The sequence below is a fragment of the Spermophilus citellus genome (genome assembly GCF_964194105.1).
Source record: "Spermophilus citellus genome assembly, chromosome: 9".
NCBI classification, from domain to species: domain Eukaryota; kingdom Metazoa; phylum Chordata; class Mammalia; order Rodentia; family Sciuridae; genus Spermophilus; species Spermophilus citellus.
This window is the reverse complement of record NC_138191.1, coordinates 14,306,959-14,325,499: the sequence shown is the minus strand read 5'-3', so window position 1 is coordinate 14,325,499 and position 18,541 is coordinate 14,306,959. Positions and strand designations below refer to the sequence as shown.

At 42.0% G+C, this 18,541-nt stretch overlaps 2 protein-coding genes across 2 annotated transcripts in view; both read left to right on the top strand.

The window, feature by feature from the left end:
• LOC308656881 (F-actin-uncapping protein LRRC16A-like) overlaps window positions 1-18,541 on the top strand; it is a 142,682-nt gene that overhangs the window by 77,572 nt on the left and 46,569 nt on the right. The gene's annotated exons all lie outside the window — the stretch shown is intronic.
• Window positions 8,802-10,151, top strand: LOC308656880 (guanine nucleotide-binding protein subunit alpha-12-like). The gene has a single exon (XM_081308232.1). It carries the CDS (start codon window positions 8,926-8,928, stop codon window positions 10,063-10,065), a length of 1,140 nt encoding a protein of 379 aa, XP_081164358.1. The 5' UTR covers window positions 8,802-8,925; the 3' UTR covers window positions 10,066-10,151.

Genomic DNA, 18,541 nt, shown 5'->3' with positions numbered 1-18,541 from the left:
TGGGCTGCCTCTAGCAAACACTCTTGCACATGTAGAAACAGAAAGATAAAGTCTGATGACACTGGATGCATTCACTCTGAAGTGCCTGCTCTTGACCTCAGTTCCATCCCAAAGAACAAGCTGCAGCCAGTTGCAGAAAGGGGAGGGAAAATTTGGCCATCACCATACTTGAGTCCCATTGCACTAAAATACCTACTGTGTTCACTTCAAAATTCTCTGATTTGCACAGGGCGGTGTTTGGAAGCAGCAAGCATAGTGACATACAGCAGGCACTTGGCAAACCCAGGGCAGCTTTGCATAATTAGTAATGCTGAATGCCTTTTGTATTTCTTTCTTAGCAAACAAATGCACTCATACATGTAATCTTTAACATTAGTATCTTGCTGCTGAAAACAAGAGATACTTTCCCTCAGCAGGTAACTAGTTATTAGTTTCATTATAGAGAATTATTTGTTTCCTCAGGCATTACGGTCATTATACTTCACTAATGACCAGATACACCCTGTCAATTCTGCACTAAGGAAAATGATAAAATGATGATTTGTAAACCTTCATTAACACATTTCTAAACTTTATTTTTGTTTTCTGTATGTTCATATTTTCTTCAACAGGATGTGTTTACACATATAACTCATCTTTCTAGATAAATGTGTTATCTTAGAGAATAACTGGCCCTTCCCACATCAGGAACCAGGAGGAGCTCCTGTGTAGAGGGAGCCTGATGAATGGAAGATCCATTCTCATTCTCAGAGGCCCTGGAAGAAACATGTTTGGGCTGGTGCTGAAATTCTAGATCCCAGAAGGCTATGGAACCTCATGAGCTTCATATAATGGAGGATTCTGAGAGTTCAACCCCAGAAAAGAAAGTGACCTGAATAGTGGGCCAACCCTCTATTCAGATAACAGATCATGAGAAGCAAAATACAATTGAAAGGTCAATGAATGTGAGACAAGGAAGAATTTAGTTTTGAATTGTTCAAATTTTTGCAATTAGAGTGATCAGTTAGAGGGTGTCTCTAAGACTGCATCTGAGCCACCACATCTTCTCAATCACCCAGTGTATCACTGTGGATGCCCATGCTCTGCTTCCATTGGAATTTCATCATTTGCTTTCTCATATTTTTTCTGATCATCTGAGCCAGAAAAAAAAGCAGCAGTAGCTTTATGTGATATTTTGTTCTCAGATCACATGGAGATCCCTGAGATAATGTGAAAATTGAAAAAAAAAATAATATGAGACTAGCACATCTACACAAAACTCTTCAAAAAACCAATACATTTTTCCAAACCCTTATAATTGAAAAATAAAGTCATATGTCATCATGGTTTTTACTCCACTAGTTCTGCAGGAGCTCTCCTCAGTCAGAAAGAAGCCTAGGATAGCAGTCTGTACACTTAAGGAGCTCAGCCTCAGAGCTGTTACCTCCTGACCCATGACCTTGGTGAACTCTGCTCATTGCATATCTCTTTCTGCATGAGAAGGCAGGGGAGCAACAGTCAGGAGAAACCTGGAAGGTCCTGGTCACATAGTCTGCCTATCTCAGTGGATTTTTTTCTCTATATAATTTTTTATATCTTTATTATATTTATTTATTTTTATGTGGTGCTGAGGATCAAACCCAGTGCTTTGCACATGCTAGGGCAGTGCTCGACCACTTAGCCACAACCCCAGACCTCTCAGTGCATCTTTTAAAGGGATCTCAGATTTCAGCTGAGTTGTGTCCCCAGAGAGGACACAAGAGAGTCCTCATTCCTAGTACCTGTGACCATAGCCTAATTTAAAAGTCAGGTCTGTGGTGAATGATGAAGTTAAGATGTGGGCAACGGGGGAAAGGTGCCTAATAATACAGGTTCAATGCACATGTTGACCTCAGGAGAGGTTCATGTCTCTCCATTTAATCCTAGCAAGATTGTCACCTTACCTCTCAGACAGTTTCAAGTTTATGTGTGTCCCTTCCATCTAAGTCACTGTCAACATGTGGTCCTTTAAAAAGCATCAAAATGCAGGCTCTCTGTGCTACAGGGGTTCTTGGCCAACTTAACAACTTTAGCTTCAGGGGCAATGTGATCTGTGCTCTATAAAATACAGGACATATATCCCTGTTGTTCCCAGATTTTGTCCAAGAGGCAAGTGGCAGGCCAACAGAGCTCTCACCTTATCAACACTGAGGCATGCCTGATTTAAAGTCATGTTCCTTAATGTGCAAAATTGCATGTGAAGGAGAGGGGGTGTCACATCCATGAAGGGCACTAGTGTGAAGGCCACAGTACTGCCCTGAACCCAGATGCTGTGCTGAACATTGTGTAGATTGGACACCAATGGTATGTGCTCACTTTTCTCTGGCCCTGTGGTTTTGATTTACAGGAATGTCAGGGGAAAATGACCTACTGATTCCTGGGCCATCTGGAACTTCAACCTGGAGGTAGAGTTGGGAGGCAGAAATAAGGTGGCCTGGGCCCAAGCGCTTTCTTTCCAAAGCACAAAATGTTTTTTAAAATAACCTTTGTAGGTGTAAAGTCCACCCTAGAACTTTGCAATACTGAGTTTGCAGGCCAGTGTGGCAGCAGCCCACAGGGCCATAGTAGGACAGTTTGGATAAAGAATGAATTTCATGGATTGCTTTTGTATTCACCTAATCACAGTAGCTAGGTCCAGTTTTCTTAAAAAACTGGTTGATCATCTCTCTCTTGTATCTTGACAGCATTCACAAACTCCAACATTGGGTAAAAGCAAATTTGACCTGGTGGGAGGACCTGGGGTTGGCTGAGAAGCTACACTAAAAGTAGGTTGTGCCCAAGTGTCAGGTGAAGCCTCTATAACAAACTGTAATGGCTGCATGGTAATGGATCACCACCAGGTCCTTGCACTGCCAGCCTGACAACCTCCTCTCTATGTGCACCAATTCCTTTCTCTCTCCTCTGTTATTTATCCCTGTATCTTCCTGGATTACCTACATGAGGCTCAAATACCTGGTCAATCCCAAGGTTGCTGGAGGAAGAGGAAAGCTCTCCAGAGTGTTCAGTGGGCTACTTTGCCTAGGTATGGCCTGGTGTAAGCACTCGGGCAGTGCACAAGGCAGCCCCTTACACCTTTTCTGTGGGGATGACCATTGTGGGGCTTTATTCATCTTCACAGATGAACCCTGCAATGTTGGTGGTCTCTAGCCACTGCTTGCAGAAGCAGGCACTAAGCAGAAATGCAGCCACACCTCTAGCAGACGCAGTGTCTATAGGACATGGCTCAGCTGCATCGCCACTGAGGCTGAGGGTAGTGCATGTGGATTCTGTGCCATAACATAATGAATACTGGAACACACAGCATGGGAGCTTCTAGAATCTTCAACTCATCAAGCTCTGTATTTGTTCCTTTTCAATTAATAAAATTCTGCCCTGTTCAATAGGTGTATAAATAGTTTTTATTTGACACATCTCTCAGTGGCATCCCACTAAAGTTTTAAACTGATTATTAACTAATTATTTTCTAATTTTAAAAAATTTAATGCATATCCAAAATGTGTATTACTGAATAAATATAAAAATGCATGTTTTTCTTAAATCCTGTCTCCCACTTCTCTCTGTGTGAGTTAACTCTGTTATGTAACATAGGAACACACACTTTGGTCACCTCAGCTTTTTCAGGTCAGGGCTCTGGGCATGGCTTAGCTGCAAAGGTCTGATAAGTTCTCACAAGAATGACATCCAGCTGTGGCTGGCCTGTTCTCATCTGGAAGCTGAGGTGGGCAAGTTTCCACTTCCAGGTTCTTCAGGTTGTTGGCAGAATCCATTTCACTTGGGCCACAGAACTCATGGCAGCTTGCCTTTTTAAAGCCATCAATGCAGAAAGTCCCCACTGCTTCCCCTTTCTCCCTGCTAGACTGGCATTCAAATGACATACCTGATGAGGTCAGACCCATCTAGGATGATCACCTTCTGATGAACTTGAACTCAGTCAAGGAGGTAATTGTCTTAGTACATTTGTGCAGCTTTAACAAAATACCTAAGACAGAGTTTATAAACAAAATAGTTCACATCATCACCATTCTGGAGCCTAGAGAGCCAAGGTCAAGGTGCCAGCAGATCAGCACCTGGTGAGGACAACTCCACATAGAAGGCCCAGGAGTCCTCACATGGCAGTAGAGAAAGGGGATCCAGTCAGCCCTTGAAGGTCTTTAATGGGAACATTAATCCCATTTATCAGGGTGGAGCCCTCAGAGCTTTCACTTCCAAAGGCTCCACCTCTTGATACCACCACAATGGGGGTTCAGTTTCATCAGGAATTTAGAAGGGACACCAATGTTCTCACCACAGAGGAGCTTTATTATATCTGCAAATCCCTTCACTTGTCTGATACAGTACAGAACCCCAGGTGTGATGGCCCAGCACACCGACTCTTCTGCCTGGGTGAGAAGCCAGTTCAGGAGTCACCTTCACAGAGGAAGGGGCTGCACAAAGGCCAGACTCTGCCTGTATCTGTACCTTCTGGCTTTGTGTGCTGATGGGCTCAGGATTGATATGTGCAAACATCAGCTCCTGCACAGACAGGACCTCAGAATGGCCCTGGACATCCACATGACAATATGAGGATGCATTCTCCTGGAATGAAAATCTCTGACAGAATAACTATGACCCACTACCCCCATGCAAGCAGACTTGATAGGAGGACTGACAGGAACTGATGGGCCAATATCCTGGGGACCCTGATCTTTGGCCATGGCCCTTGGGGGCTTGCTCCTCTGTCCTCCAGTTCCTGGCAGGACAGAGCCCCGTATTTTCCTGGAGATAGCACATGGAGCAGTGCTCTGTACCTGACTCTTCCCTTCCCTGTCTCCATTCCATATCATCCACAAGGCATTCCTGAGATCACCTCCCAAATAATATGCCTGCCCTCTGGTTCCTGACTCAGCTCTGGGCCTGGGACCCCCAATAACACTGGAGTTACCTGGACTAACAATGTCTAAGGTACACTTCAGCATGGGAGTGTGAGTTTCCTTGACCACCCCAACAAAGGATTCCAGCCAGACAACTATGTTCTCTCCTAGATCTGGAGGCCAAAATTTCACAGCCAAAGCATCAGCAGGGTAGGAGGGAGAGTCTGTTCCACATCTCTTCCACTTTCAAGGGCAGCTGCCCTGTCAGGTGTTTTTTGGCTTGGAGAAGTGTCACCTGGAACTCTGCCTTTGTCCTCATGTGGCATTCTCCCTGGCTTCTGTGCCTGTCTGAATCTCCCCTTTTAATAAACAGAAAGAAATGTCAACAAATAACTTGAGAGAAAATAGAAAAAGATGGAGTCTTCTGTTCCTGGGTGATAAAGGATGTCCTCCTTTCCTTCTGCAAAGCAACAGAAAGCCAGATAAAACACTCCTGCACCCTCTTACCAGGTGAAATATCCTTCTTTCATGGTCACCAACAAAATCACACCTCTGCTTTCTCCAAACACTACCTCACCTGCCCCAGAGCAATGCCACCAGTACCCCAAACAGTAGGTCACCAAGAGTCTTAAAGAAAAAATCCAGATTTTGCACAAAGAATCAAATTACTATTTCACAATCTCTCAGTATTGTTTCTCTCTTTGTTGCTATGCCGCTAACTTCACTCATGTTTGGGTTACTTCTATCATCTTGCTTTTGATTCTTAGGGATTGCTTTTTGAAATTCAATTATCTACCTAATTTTGTAAAACATTTTCATGGTTGCAAATATACATCTCCAAAACAAGGTATATTATTGTCCAATCCACAATGATAGATTCAAATAGATGTCAACCATTTAAAAATCATTACATTTTTAACATTTTAAAATTATAAATTGACAAGCTATAATTGTACATGTTTGTAGGAGACAAAGTAAGTTTATGAAATATGAATACCATGTGGATGGAGTAATCAAAATCAAGCTAATTCCCCTGTTAACTAACTTAAATACTCATGGTTTTTTGTCGTGTGGTTTTTTTGTTGTTTTGTTTTGGTTGGTTTGGTGTGTGTGTGGGGGGGTGTGTGTCAAGAACTTTTGAAGTTTTCTCTCCTAGCAATTTTGAAATGCACAATGCATGATGATTCAGTATGTTTACAATATTGTGCAATATTGATTTGCCCATTTATTGGTTGGGTTATTTGTTTTTTGTGTTAAATATTTTGAGTTCTTTGTATATTCTGGATATTAATGCCCTGTTGAGGAGGTGGCAAATATTTACTCCAATTCTGTAGATACTGTCTTCATGCTCTTGTTTCCTTTGCTGTACATAAGCTTTTTAATTTGATGCCATCTTTTTATTGATTTTTGGTTTTACTTCTTGTGCTTTAGAAGTATCATTAAAGAAGTCATTTCCTGAGCTGACAGGTTGGAGCATTGGGCCTACATTTTCTTCCAGCAGGTGCAGGGTTTCCATTCTAATTCCTAGGACTCTGATCCACCTTGAGTGTCTTTTGTGCAGGGTGAGAGATAGGTGTTAAATTTCACTCTACTATGGATTTCCAGTTTTCCCAGAACCATTTGTTAAATGGGCTATCTTTTTTCCACTGTGTTTTTTGGCACCTTGTCTAGTATGTGATAACTGTATTTTTGTAGGTTTTTCTCTTAATCTTTTGTGCTATACTATTGGTATTAATGCCCGTTTTGGTGTCAATACCATGTTATCTTTGTTGCTGTAGTTCAATTTGAGGTCTGGTATTGTGACACCTCCTGTTTCACTTTTCTTGCTAAGGATTGCTTTGGCCATTCTGGGCCTCTTATTTTTCCAAATGATTTTCATGACTACTTTTTCTATTTCTTGAAGAACATCATCAGATTCAGCAAAATAACAGGATCCAACATCAACAACCATAAATCAATCATGTTTCTATACTCCAATGATGAATCAGCTGAAAAAGAAATTAGGAAAAGCATTGCATTCTCAATAGCTTCCCAAAATGTGTATGTGTGTGTGTGTGTGTATGTGTGTGTGTGTGTGTGTGTATATATATATTTTTTTTTTTTGAAGGACCTCTACAATGAAAACAATAGAACATTATAGAAAGGAATTGAGGAAGACCTTAGAAGATGCAAAGCCCGTCCATATTCTTAGATAGCCAGAATTAATATTGTCAAAATGGCCATACTACCAAAAATGCTATGCAGTTTAATGCAATTCTGCAAAAGTTTTATTGCTGAACTTATCCAAAAGCAATTTGAATAATAAAGTGAGATCCATTTTGCTCATATGTTTATTACTTTAATACCCTAAAATATTTGATAAATTGCCCCAAAAGAGATAATGATTTTAAGCCAAATGCCAGTAGAATAAATTAAGACCATTTACATTCATGTTGTCTTTTGTTTTATGGACTCACTTCTAGATGTGTGGATGGGATAAATGCCAAGACATCCTATCTTTTAAATACTGAGATTTTTATATAAAAGTAGCCCATATTTGGATTGGGCTTAGAATGAAGTTCTCAGTTTAATTCTATTCACCAATAATCTATTCACCATTGATCTTTCTGTAAAAATTACCATCATTTATGATCCCTACCTCTGTAAATTATTATATTTCTGTTTGAAACCTGGAAATTTTATAATTCTTTCTATATTATTGCCTCGGCTGGCCTTGTGTTGTTAACAAAAAATACACTTGTCTCTCTGAAATTCAACTTTCTTCCACAGTTAATGTTAACCTGAATAATTAAAATATTTTTGTTTATCACTATGAATGCATGGATTTATTAATTTCAATGTTACAATCTTTTAACACTGTGATTAGTTTTTTGGTTAAAGATATAAACATACTTATTTTCCTATTTATATTCTGACCGCTCCCATATCATGTAGGTTGTATTTACCATTTGTAGTGGATTGTATTTACTAGAGTTTTTTTTTCCATGTTTGTGTGTGTTATTTGGTTAGGAAAGGTCATATATAGCTCATGTTTCACATTACCTTAAGAACATTTTGACATCTTTAGTCTCCTTTACTTGAAAAATGTCTAATATTTGTTTTATACATTTTATGTCATATCTTTGAATATCAGCTCTAATGGTCAGTATGACATTATTCACTTATTTCATGTCTATCCACAGAACTTGTCCCTTGTATTGTTTGTTATTCCAACCTGATCATCTATATCCCTGTTATATGTATTTCTCCCACCTTATCTCCACATTGGTTTTGCTTTAGATAAAATCTGAATATTATCACCAAATATTTAAAATTGAGTGTCCTTATTCTTCATTTTTCACTGGAATTCATTCTTACCATATTCTCATGATGGGATCATGATGCTCAGAGCTTGGCATAGTTCTCCTTGACTGTGGCCTTGATACATGAATATCTCAGAGAATATTTAGTATTTGTAGAAAATTATTTTCCTTTAGTATTTAGAAAATACTGTGTAGGTTTTGGGGATGGGCAAGTTATATGTCTGAATTCTGAGTTTCTACTTTTTTCTTCTGGGATCTGAAATTTCTATGAGCTGCAATGAAGCACTCTATAAAATTCAATATCCCCTCATGATTATAAAACAAACAAACAAAAAAAACTCAACCAGTTAAGTATTGTGGGAACAAGGCTCAACAGAACACAGGCTATACGTGACAAACCATTGTCAAAATCATGCTACTGAACTGGAGGAAAGTTGAAAGCTCTTCCTCTAAGAGCTGTAAGAAAACAAGGATGTCCCCTTTCACCACTCCTGTTCTCTATGGTACTGGGAAACAGAACAATAGGCCAAAGAAAGGAATAGGAGACATCCAAATAGGAAAAGAGGAAGTCAAATGATGTCTCTTGGTGGGTCATATATTATATGTAGAATAAAACCTGAAGAGTGCGGGCCTCGGGCGGCGGCGGTGGCGGAGCGGCCTGGGGAGCGGCGGGCGGCGCCTGGCCCGGCCTGCGCGCGCCGCGGGCGTCCATGGCGCGCGGGCCCCGGCGGGGCGCGGCCGCGGCCTGAGGGGCCATGTCCGGGGTGGTGCGCACCCTCAGCCGCTGCCTGCTGCCGGCCGAGGCCGGGGCCCGCGAGCGCAGGGCGGGCGCGGCGCGCGATGCGGAGCGCGAGGCCCGGAGGCGCAGCCGCGACATCGACGCGCTGCTGGCCCGCGAGCGGCGCGCGGTGCGGCGCCTGGTCAAGATCCTGCTGCTGGGCGCCGGCGAGAGCGGCAAGTCCACCTTCCTCAAGCAGATGCGCATCATTCACGGCCGCGAATTCGACCAGAAGGCTCTGCTGGAGTTCCGCGACACCATCTTCGACAACATCCTCAAGGGCTCAAGGGTGCTTGTTGATGCACGGGACAAGCTTGGCATCCCTTGGCAGCACTCTGAAAACGAGAAGCATGGGATGTTCTTGATGGCCTTTGAGAACAAGGCAGGGCTGCCCGTGGAGCCCGCCACCTTCCAGCTCTATGTGCCAGCCCTGAGCGTGCTCTGGAGGGATTCGGGGATCAGAGAGGCTTTCAGCCGCAGGAGTGAGTTCCAGCTGGGTGAATCAGTGAAGTACTTCCTGGATAACCTGGACCGGATTGGCCAGCTGAACTACTTCCCTAGTAAGCAAGACATCTTGCTGGCCAGGAAGGCCACCAAGGGGATTGTGGAACATGACTTCGTTATTAAAAAAATCCCTTTTAAGATGGTGGATGTGGGTGGCCAGCGGTCCCAGCGCCAAAAGTGGTTCCAGTGCTTTGACGGGATCACATCAATCCTGTTCATGGTGTCCTCTAGCGAATACGACCAGGTCCTCATGGAGGACAGGCGCACCAACCGGCTGGTGGAATCCATGAACATCTTTGAGACCATCGTCAACAACAAGCTCTTCTTCAATGTCTCCATAATTCTTTTCCTCAATAAGATAGACCTCCTGGTGGAGAAGGTGAAGACAGTCAGCATCAAGAAGCACTTCCCAGATTTCAAGGGTGACCCTCACCGACTGGAGGACGTCCAGCGCTACCTGGTCCAGTGTTTTGACAGAAAGAGACGGAACCGCAGCAAGCCTCTGTTCCACCACTTCACCACTGCCATAGATACCGAGAACATCCGCTTCGTGTTCCATGCTGTGAAAGACACGATCCTGCAGGAGAACCTGAAGGACATCATGCTGCAGTGAGAGGAAGCCCCCTCGTGCCTTTCTGAGGCAGCCTGTGTGGCTGTTGGCACTTGTGGCCTGTGTGGTCCTGCAGGGCTTCTCAGATCCACGCCCTCGAATACCTGGCTCAAGAACGTTGGGCTCCAGCCCAGCCACAAGCTCTAGGCAAGAGGACGTGGGAACTCCATGTTAGCTACTGATTTGGGGACTAGTGAAACTACTGAAAATCCCAGTGCTCACTTTGGTGTTAATCTGCAGTACCTAATAACACAGCCTTCTTTTTATAGGAACTGCATTCCTTTCCTGACACAATTTAATTGAGGATGGTGTGTGCACACACATTCTCTCTTTAATGACTAAAACACAAAAACCAGCTGGCCTTGCACATGGCTTTTCTCTCTAACCTCTGAGTCTTCACTGAGACTAACCAAAAGCTTCGCCTCGTGGTAGCTTGTAGAGATGCATGCCAGTGCTGCTGGGCACAGTGCCTGCTGGCCCTCCATCTCTGGCGCAGGGTCTGAGTGCCACCTCCCAAGTGAACACACTGCCTTTAAAACGTGTGCCAATGTCCTAAGAGCCCCCAGGTTGAGCCGAGGATCTGTGTCAGGGTCCCCACTCCCTTCCATGGAGGACGAGGTTGAGAGCCATGGACCTGCCTTAATGCCCCAGCAGCAGTGTGGAGTGGGGGCAGCCCTGGGCCATGGCTGTCACTCCATCCACATGCTCACAGTGGTGCTTTTTTCTCCTTACCCTTCTTCCCCACGTAATGGCACAAAGACACATAAACCAAGTGGCCTTGCAGATGGCTTTTCCATCTTACTTGCAGGTCGTCTTCTGACCCAACATTTGCCAGCATGTGAGTTTCCTTCTTTGGGAAATAGTGGGGATCTTCTTCTCCTTCTGGAAGCTGGCAAAGGTACGAGCTGCAGCCGCAGCCTTTGATCCCGCTGCAGCTGCTCGGGGAGTTCTGTCAGCTGGCCCCGCTAAAGCCCACAGACCCTGCAGATGGCCTGTCCGACAGCATTTTGGGGCAGTGGCTTCTTTCCGCCTCATTCCTGGCGGGCCTCTAGCTCCTATGACTGTGCACACGGAGCAGCGAGCGCTCAGAGTGCACACTCACCCAGCAGAAAGGCAGAAGACTGCCATGTTGACGGGCTGGTACATCTAAGGTGCCTCCCGGTGACTCACTGTGTTCAGAATGCCCTGTACTCCAAACTGCCCCTCCGAGCATCAGTCGGGGTGGGTTGGACAGCTTTTCTTGGCACTTAAAACAAAGGTGAAAGTGGCACCAGCGTTGCTGGGGTTTACTAACATAGCTGAGAGCCCTGTCCCGACACCACGCTGCTCCTGACCGTGGTGTCCCTTTTGCCTCTCACGCTTGGCTCATTTCAGCAACCAGATAATATGAGTCTTCTGGCAGATGCTAAACCAGAAAGGGAGGGAAGGCCTGCTTGAATGTCCTGTTATCGCCACATTTCAATTATGATACCACATGAGACTCTCCCTTGTGGTGCTCAACAGTCTGTGTCAGAGTCTGCTGGGTTTGGGCTCTTTTCTTTAGCTGAAAAGAAATAGTTGCTTTTTTTGTGCTGCTTCCTATAACTCTTCAAGCTGAAAGGATGTGACCTCAGGGTCACATAGTGCACATGGCCTTATTTAAAGGAGATGAGTAGCCTTGGTAGGGCTCATCAGGATGGACTCAGGTCACATCTTCAGTTGGGCACAGTGAAGAAGGGCCTGGTCCATGGCACAGAGAGCTTTCCTTACCTTCTCAGTTCTCTGTGTGCCCCACGTCTATTAGGATTAAGAGCCAGGAGGGGAGCAAGCCATTCTCCACAATGTTGGGGTGCTCTCCCTGGCTCTGAAGGCTTCTGCCACCGTGGCTAGGGTAACCAGTGGCATCGCCATAGCCAGCCTGGGCAGCAAGAGCTCTTCCCTTCCAGCAATCAGTATGTGTGCCTGTCACTTTCAAACCTGGAAACATGTGAGTGATAGCACGGGCAACTTTGCTTCACTAAACAGAAAGCCATGGGTAGCCAGAGGCCAGGGTCCTCATGCAGCTCAGCCTCTGGCCAGGCACCTTGGCCACGGCCCCCGCTAGCTGAGCCTGGACGGCCTTCTCTTTCTAATGGGGGTGGATTAGGACGCCTTTAAGGACATCCCTACTCTGAACTCTGTGAAGTGTTGTCATTGGAGAAGGAGATAACTGTTTGCAAGGCCAAACTGAAATCATTTACAATTTTTCTACACATAGATTGTAGTTCTTTTTGTCTCCAAAACCTTAAGCTTTTGTATTTTTTTATTTTAATTTCACTGTTACCCTTGACTGTTGTCTTTTTTAATTGCAATGTCGAAGAAGCAGGAGGTATTCGTGCCTCATCTATTATTGCAAAAAATGTAACAATAAACTTCCTCAAAAAAAAAAAAAAACCTGAAGACATCAGCAAGTAGCTCTTGAACCTGATAAACACACTTAGTAAAGTTGCAGAATGCATAATTAACATAAAAAACCAGCATTCTTTATACACCAATAACAGGCTGACTGAAAAAAAGATATTTAAAAAGCAATACCATTTGCAATATCCCCAAAGAGTGCTTGGGAATAAATTTTACCAAGGAGATGGAAGATCTCTAATAATTAAAAGTATAGAACCCTGATGAAAGTATAAAGAGCGCACACACACACACACACACACACACACACACACACACACGCACACATATGTTTGCAACATATCCCATGGCATGAATTAGAATCATTGATATTGTATAATGTTAATGCAGATTCAACCAAATATCTAGCAACAATTAATGGACATTGATTACAAAACCAGAAAACATAATCACAAAATTTATAGGGACCCACAAAAAGCCAGAATTACCAAAAGAACTCTGAGGAGATGGTGAAAGGGACAAAGCAGGAAGCATTAAATAGACTACAAAGCTGTAATAATAGCAACTGCATGGCACTCCACAAAATCAGACTCACATGCCTATTAAAAACTGAGAACTTAATTGAGAATTACATTTTTTACTTTGAATTAAACATTGAGATATCAATTTATCTTTAACCACTTGAATTTATGAAGATTCCATGAAAATACCTTGGAGAAATTACACTGTTCTTTGTAAATGGTGCTAGGAAGCAACATACATACACAAAGAATTAATCTCTCTACCTCTAACCACATTAAAAAATCAAGTAACATCTCAGGATGTAGCTGAATGGTAGAGTTCTTACCCAATACATGTGCAGGCCTGGGTTCTATTCCCAGCACTAAAAAAAGAAATCAACTAAAACTGTACCACAAAGTAAAAAGGAAGAATGCAGAGTTTAAAATGACTGAAAGAACACAAAAAGGAAACAGTTCAGGACACTGGGACACTTTTGGAAAGACCCCCCAAAGCATAGGCAACAAAAGCAAAAATAGACCAATAATATTATATTAAAATAAAAAGTTTCTGTACAGCAGAGGAAAGAACAGAGTAAACATTCTACGTATTTAGAGACAATGTTTTCAGACTATTCATTTATCTATTCAGAATACATAAAGAATTCAATATCTCAACAGAAAATAAAACAAATACTCTGATTTGAAATGGGTAAAAGATCCGATATTTCTCAAAAAAAGATATACTGTTCTTTTTGGTGACTAATGGTCACCAACTATATGCCAAAATCCTCAGCATCACTAATATCAGGGAAATGGAAATCAAAATTACTTTGAGTTACAGTCTCACTTCAGTGAGAATGTGACCCACAAAAACCCAGAATTTGAGCTGGGTTCAGTGGCACATGCCTGTAATCCCAGCGGCTTGGGAGGCTGAGGCAGAAAGATTGCAAGTTCAAAGCCAGCCTCTGCAAAAGCTAGGTGCTAAGCAACTCAGTGAGACCCTGTCTCTAAATAAAATGCAAAATTGGGCTGGGGATATGGCTCATTGGCCGAGTGCCCCTGAGTTCAATCCCTAATACAAAAAAAAAAAAAAAAAAAAAAACAGAATTTGTGCTGTAATAGAAAGAATAAGGGATTGCAAGACAAAAAAAGATAGTGTTGGTGAGGATGTAGAGCAAGAGCAACTTTACAATATTGATGGAAATCTAAATAGGTAAGTCATTATGGAGAATAATTTGGAATATTTTTAAAACCTGAAAATAGCACTATCATATGATCCGTCCATCTTACTAATTTGTATATATCAAAGAAAATGAAATCATTATATCAAAGAGATACCAGAACATCCATATTTATTGTGGTAGTAGCCACAGAAGTCAAAATATGCAATCAACTTATGTGCCTATCTATCAATAAATGGATTCTGAAAATGTGATGTACATATACAATATAATAATATTCAGCCATTAAAAGAATAAAATAATGTCAGGTACAGCAACATCCATGGAAACAGGAGGAAATTTCATGAAATAAAAACAGAAAGACAAATACTGGTTATTCTCACATGTGTAAGTGAAAAAAATGATCATCTAGAAGACGAGAGCAGATACTGGTCACCTAGGAAGGTTAGACAGGATAGAGAGTGGGCAATGAGCACCAGAACACAGTAGGAGGAGGGGAAGTGGTTCTAATGTTACCTAGCATGTTAAAGAGACTATCTCTTGCAGTAAGTACTTATATATTTGAAAATAACTAGAGAAGCGTTTCAGGTGTCCAACACAGAAATGCTCATACATTTTTTATATTTCTTTCATGTCTCATTTATTTGATGCTCTATCTTAATGAATGCTCTATGTGTATTTGAAAAGGGGTGCATAGTCCTTAGTGGCACTACTTATTTCTCTGTGGTTGTCAATTTAGCTAAGCTGATTGATTTGCTTCAGTGGATGGTTAACTTACTGTCTGATCACTCTGGACTTGTACAGACTTGGTTTATGCTCCATTAGGGGAAAACCTTGGAAATCCCACACTATTTCCAAAGGCATTTTAATTTGGCAGAACTCAACCAAAACATCCCATCTCCCCCATGGGATATATCTAGTTTGGTTTAAGCTTTAGGACAGCTAGTCTAGAATAGGTCTTATTCTAAGGCCTGGCCCAAATATGAGTATCAGGATCAATCCTGTGAAACAGGGGTTTACATGCTTTAGAATTAACAAACCAACCAGCCAAAGGGTCTTTGTATCATGCTATGGGGTTCACTAAAAGACAGATTCATGGGAGTTTAAAGATTTAGTATTGTCTTTTGTATAAAACAAATTAATATGCAGAAATGAAACAGACTGTGGAGAAAGAAAATTCTGAATTTCAACAGGAAAACATCTTCTACACCTTCATGATTCATATTGGGTTTTCTATTGGAAAGGTAGAAGCTTTCCTCGTGGGATAGTACAGAGCCTGGGATTATACCAGCAAGTCCTGGATTTAGAGCATAGCAGCTGGGGTTGCTGGCCAGCTAGGCTTGCCTGAAGCTGCAGATGTCAATGGTGCATTTTAATGGCTACCACAGATGTCCTGATTTGAGCATCTCTCAGAGATACAAACTTACGAGTTTGAGAAGCTCCTTTTCCCATCACCACAGAAAATGCCTTTGAGTCCCATGGATTTTATTTGAATTAGAGAAAATTGGAAGACAGTGGTACTTATATAGACTGAGGTTTTACCCTTTACTTTTCTTTTTTACAGAATGAGTCTGTTTCTGCCACACACAGGGAAAAAATATACTTATAAAAATTATATACTGGAGAATCTATCTGAAGAACATTTTGTGTCAACTTTTAAAAAATTATTAATTCAAACAGTTATTATTTTTCTACAATCATAAAAGCAGAAATACAATAGCTTTCAAAAGTTTTCTCCAAAAGTAACTGAGGATTGTATCCACCATTTCTCAGATGTACGAGAGGTAATTTGTTGTTGTCATGGTAAAGTTGCTACTTAGTAAGCAGACTTACTAAGTATAAATATTGAAGTTGTCCTGTGATCATTGCTTATTTTACAAAGGCTACCAGCCTTTGAGGCATAGAGATAAAGGAAGAAAATTTGCAGGCTGCTGCAATAACCTCAGGGCCAGAGGTCCTTACCATTGGCTGCTTTATCTTTAAATTCAGTAATGGGTCTGAGGAGTTTCCAACCATTCAACTAATTCTGCCAGCAAATACCTCTGTATTTCAAAGTCAAAATCACTCATGAAAATACTTAAAACTCCTGAGTGTAAAGCACAGGTTGACTTCACATCTCCCCATAGGGAGTGGCCATGTCTCTACACAGGGAGGTCTATTGAAGGGTATTTTGTTATTGCTGCTGGTAATGGTGGTGGTTTTGTTGATAATGATTACAGTTTTTGTTCTGTCATTGTTTGTGTTTATTTTTAACTATTTTTATAAAATGTAGACTAATAGCTTTATTTTAATTCTGCAAGGAGAAAGGACACAAGAATTTTCTGAAGGATTAAGATTTTTATTCCAAAATTTATAAAATGATGATTATCAATTAAGTTTCTTAAGTAAATTTATTGTTGTGACTCAATGACATGCACAATGTGTGTTAAACTGTCATCTGTGGCCCACCTGTATCAGAATCATCAGTGTGTTAAACTGTGTCTGCATCAGTATTACCTGGGATATTTACATAAAGAGGCAGATCCTCGATTAGAGTCCCACAGCCACTAAAGCACTTGATACTACAGCCCAGGGAGTCGCTCCCACAATCCCCACAGCTGAGTGTAAAACAGACCCCCTTTTGAAAATGAAAATCTTCAAATTCTTTTTAATTTTGATCTTCTTTATACTGGTGATGGAGGCTGATGGATTGTCTGGCCCTGATGGGCACTGCAAAGGGGAACATGTACTGAGACAGGTTCCTGATTAACACAAGTCTAGCTAAATACACTCTTGGGTATTTCCTGCCTTTTTCCCCCACTGTGACCTGTTTTTATAAAAGCTTTCCATAGCTCTCAGTCACCAAAGATGAAGACAGGTCAAAGAAAATGTTCTTCTCTATCTTGCTCAAACCCAGGATGGAAAGAAACAAATTCTCCACTGCCATACTGACTCCTGAATTTTAATGCTGCAGAACAAACAGCAAAATATGTCCTTCCCTGTGAATTTGTAAAGGCACATCAAAAGTTTAAGAATCACTTATCTTAGAAATTCTTGAAAAATGGCAAGGAGAAAAAATTGTCACTTTTTAAAACTTAGACCTCAGAATTAGCCAATAAATTTCTTCACAACAGTTTTATTTTCTATTCTTTTAAATATTTTTATCATTTTTTAATATTAATTTTTAAATTTATTCTAATTAATAATATATGATAGTACTGTACACAAATGGAGCACTTCCTCTGGCTGAACATGGTGCAGAGTCAACACCAGTAGTGTAGTCACAAATGTATATAGGGTATTAAAGTCCCTGTCATTCCACAATCCTCCACACCTCCACACCCCTCCCTTTACCTCCCTCCCCTCTGTCCAATCCAAGGTTCCTTCATTCCCCACCACCCTGCTTTATAGATCAGCATCTGCTTACCAGAGAAAACATTCAGTCTTTGTTTTTTGGGGTATGGCTTATTTTATTTTCTATTCTTAACACTTGTTCTAGGGACTAATATAGACATGGGAAACAAAGACAAAAAAAAAAAAGAAACTATTTATACAAACTTTGCTTTAAAAGAAAAAAAAAGCCACTGAAAGACCGTTACAGTTTCACCCTGCCTGCCATCAGTGATGTTGGCCTTCAACGTATGGCTACAGCAACATAAATAAACCTCTATCTTACATTTATGCATACTAGGAGCACTGTGAAGACACAAAGGAGGCTTCAGTACAATTGGGGCCTGGCCCACACCACTAAGAAACAAGTAGAGGCTGCCATATGCAAGACTTTGCATAGGCTTGGTGTGGACATCAGTCTCATATTCCCCTGAGGGAAGTTAGATTAGCAAAATGGCACAGCATATTTAATGTGGAGGAGTGGGGGCAGTAAAATTTGGAGAATGAGTGAATAAAGGAAGCAGATTGTGCTAGGCTATAAATGAGAGGGTCTCTTAGCAAGTCATCAATTTCCTTCCTCACATGGACTCAAAGAGGTGAGACCTGATGGTGCAGTGCAAAGTCCAGCCTGGCTTGGCCTAGAGGAGCCACATGGTCAGGTGTGGATCTTTGAAAGGTGCTAGCTGAGTCTCACTGACACTGTCCAGCAGGGCCCTGCTGCTCACTAGGGTGCTTCTAGAACTGCCAAGGAGCTCTACATTGGAACCACATGACCCTTGTGTAGGAGGCAACAATTTCCCCAGAGCTGATTTTCTGAGGAGAGCTGCTGAGGTGAGAACTGTGTTGTGACAGGTGCTGTGTCACTGAGGCTGTTCAGAAGCAGTGTCTCGAGGTTTAGCATGCACTCTTAGGTGCACTTTGTCTAGTGAGAGGCCTGGTGGTATTTGACTACTGGTATTCCATCACTGCCAGGAAGTCATTCTGCCTTTCTGACTACCCTAGTAGGAGACATTTCTGATCACCTCTTCAGACCTGCACCAGATTTGAAGGAAT

Excerpts from the sequence above, each read along its gene's own strand:
- LOC308656880 (XM_081308232.1), top strand. The coding sequence starts at position 8,926 with ATGTCCGGGGTGGTGCGCACCCTCAGCCGCTGCCTGCTGCCGGCCGAG.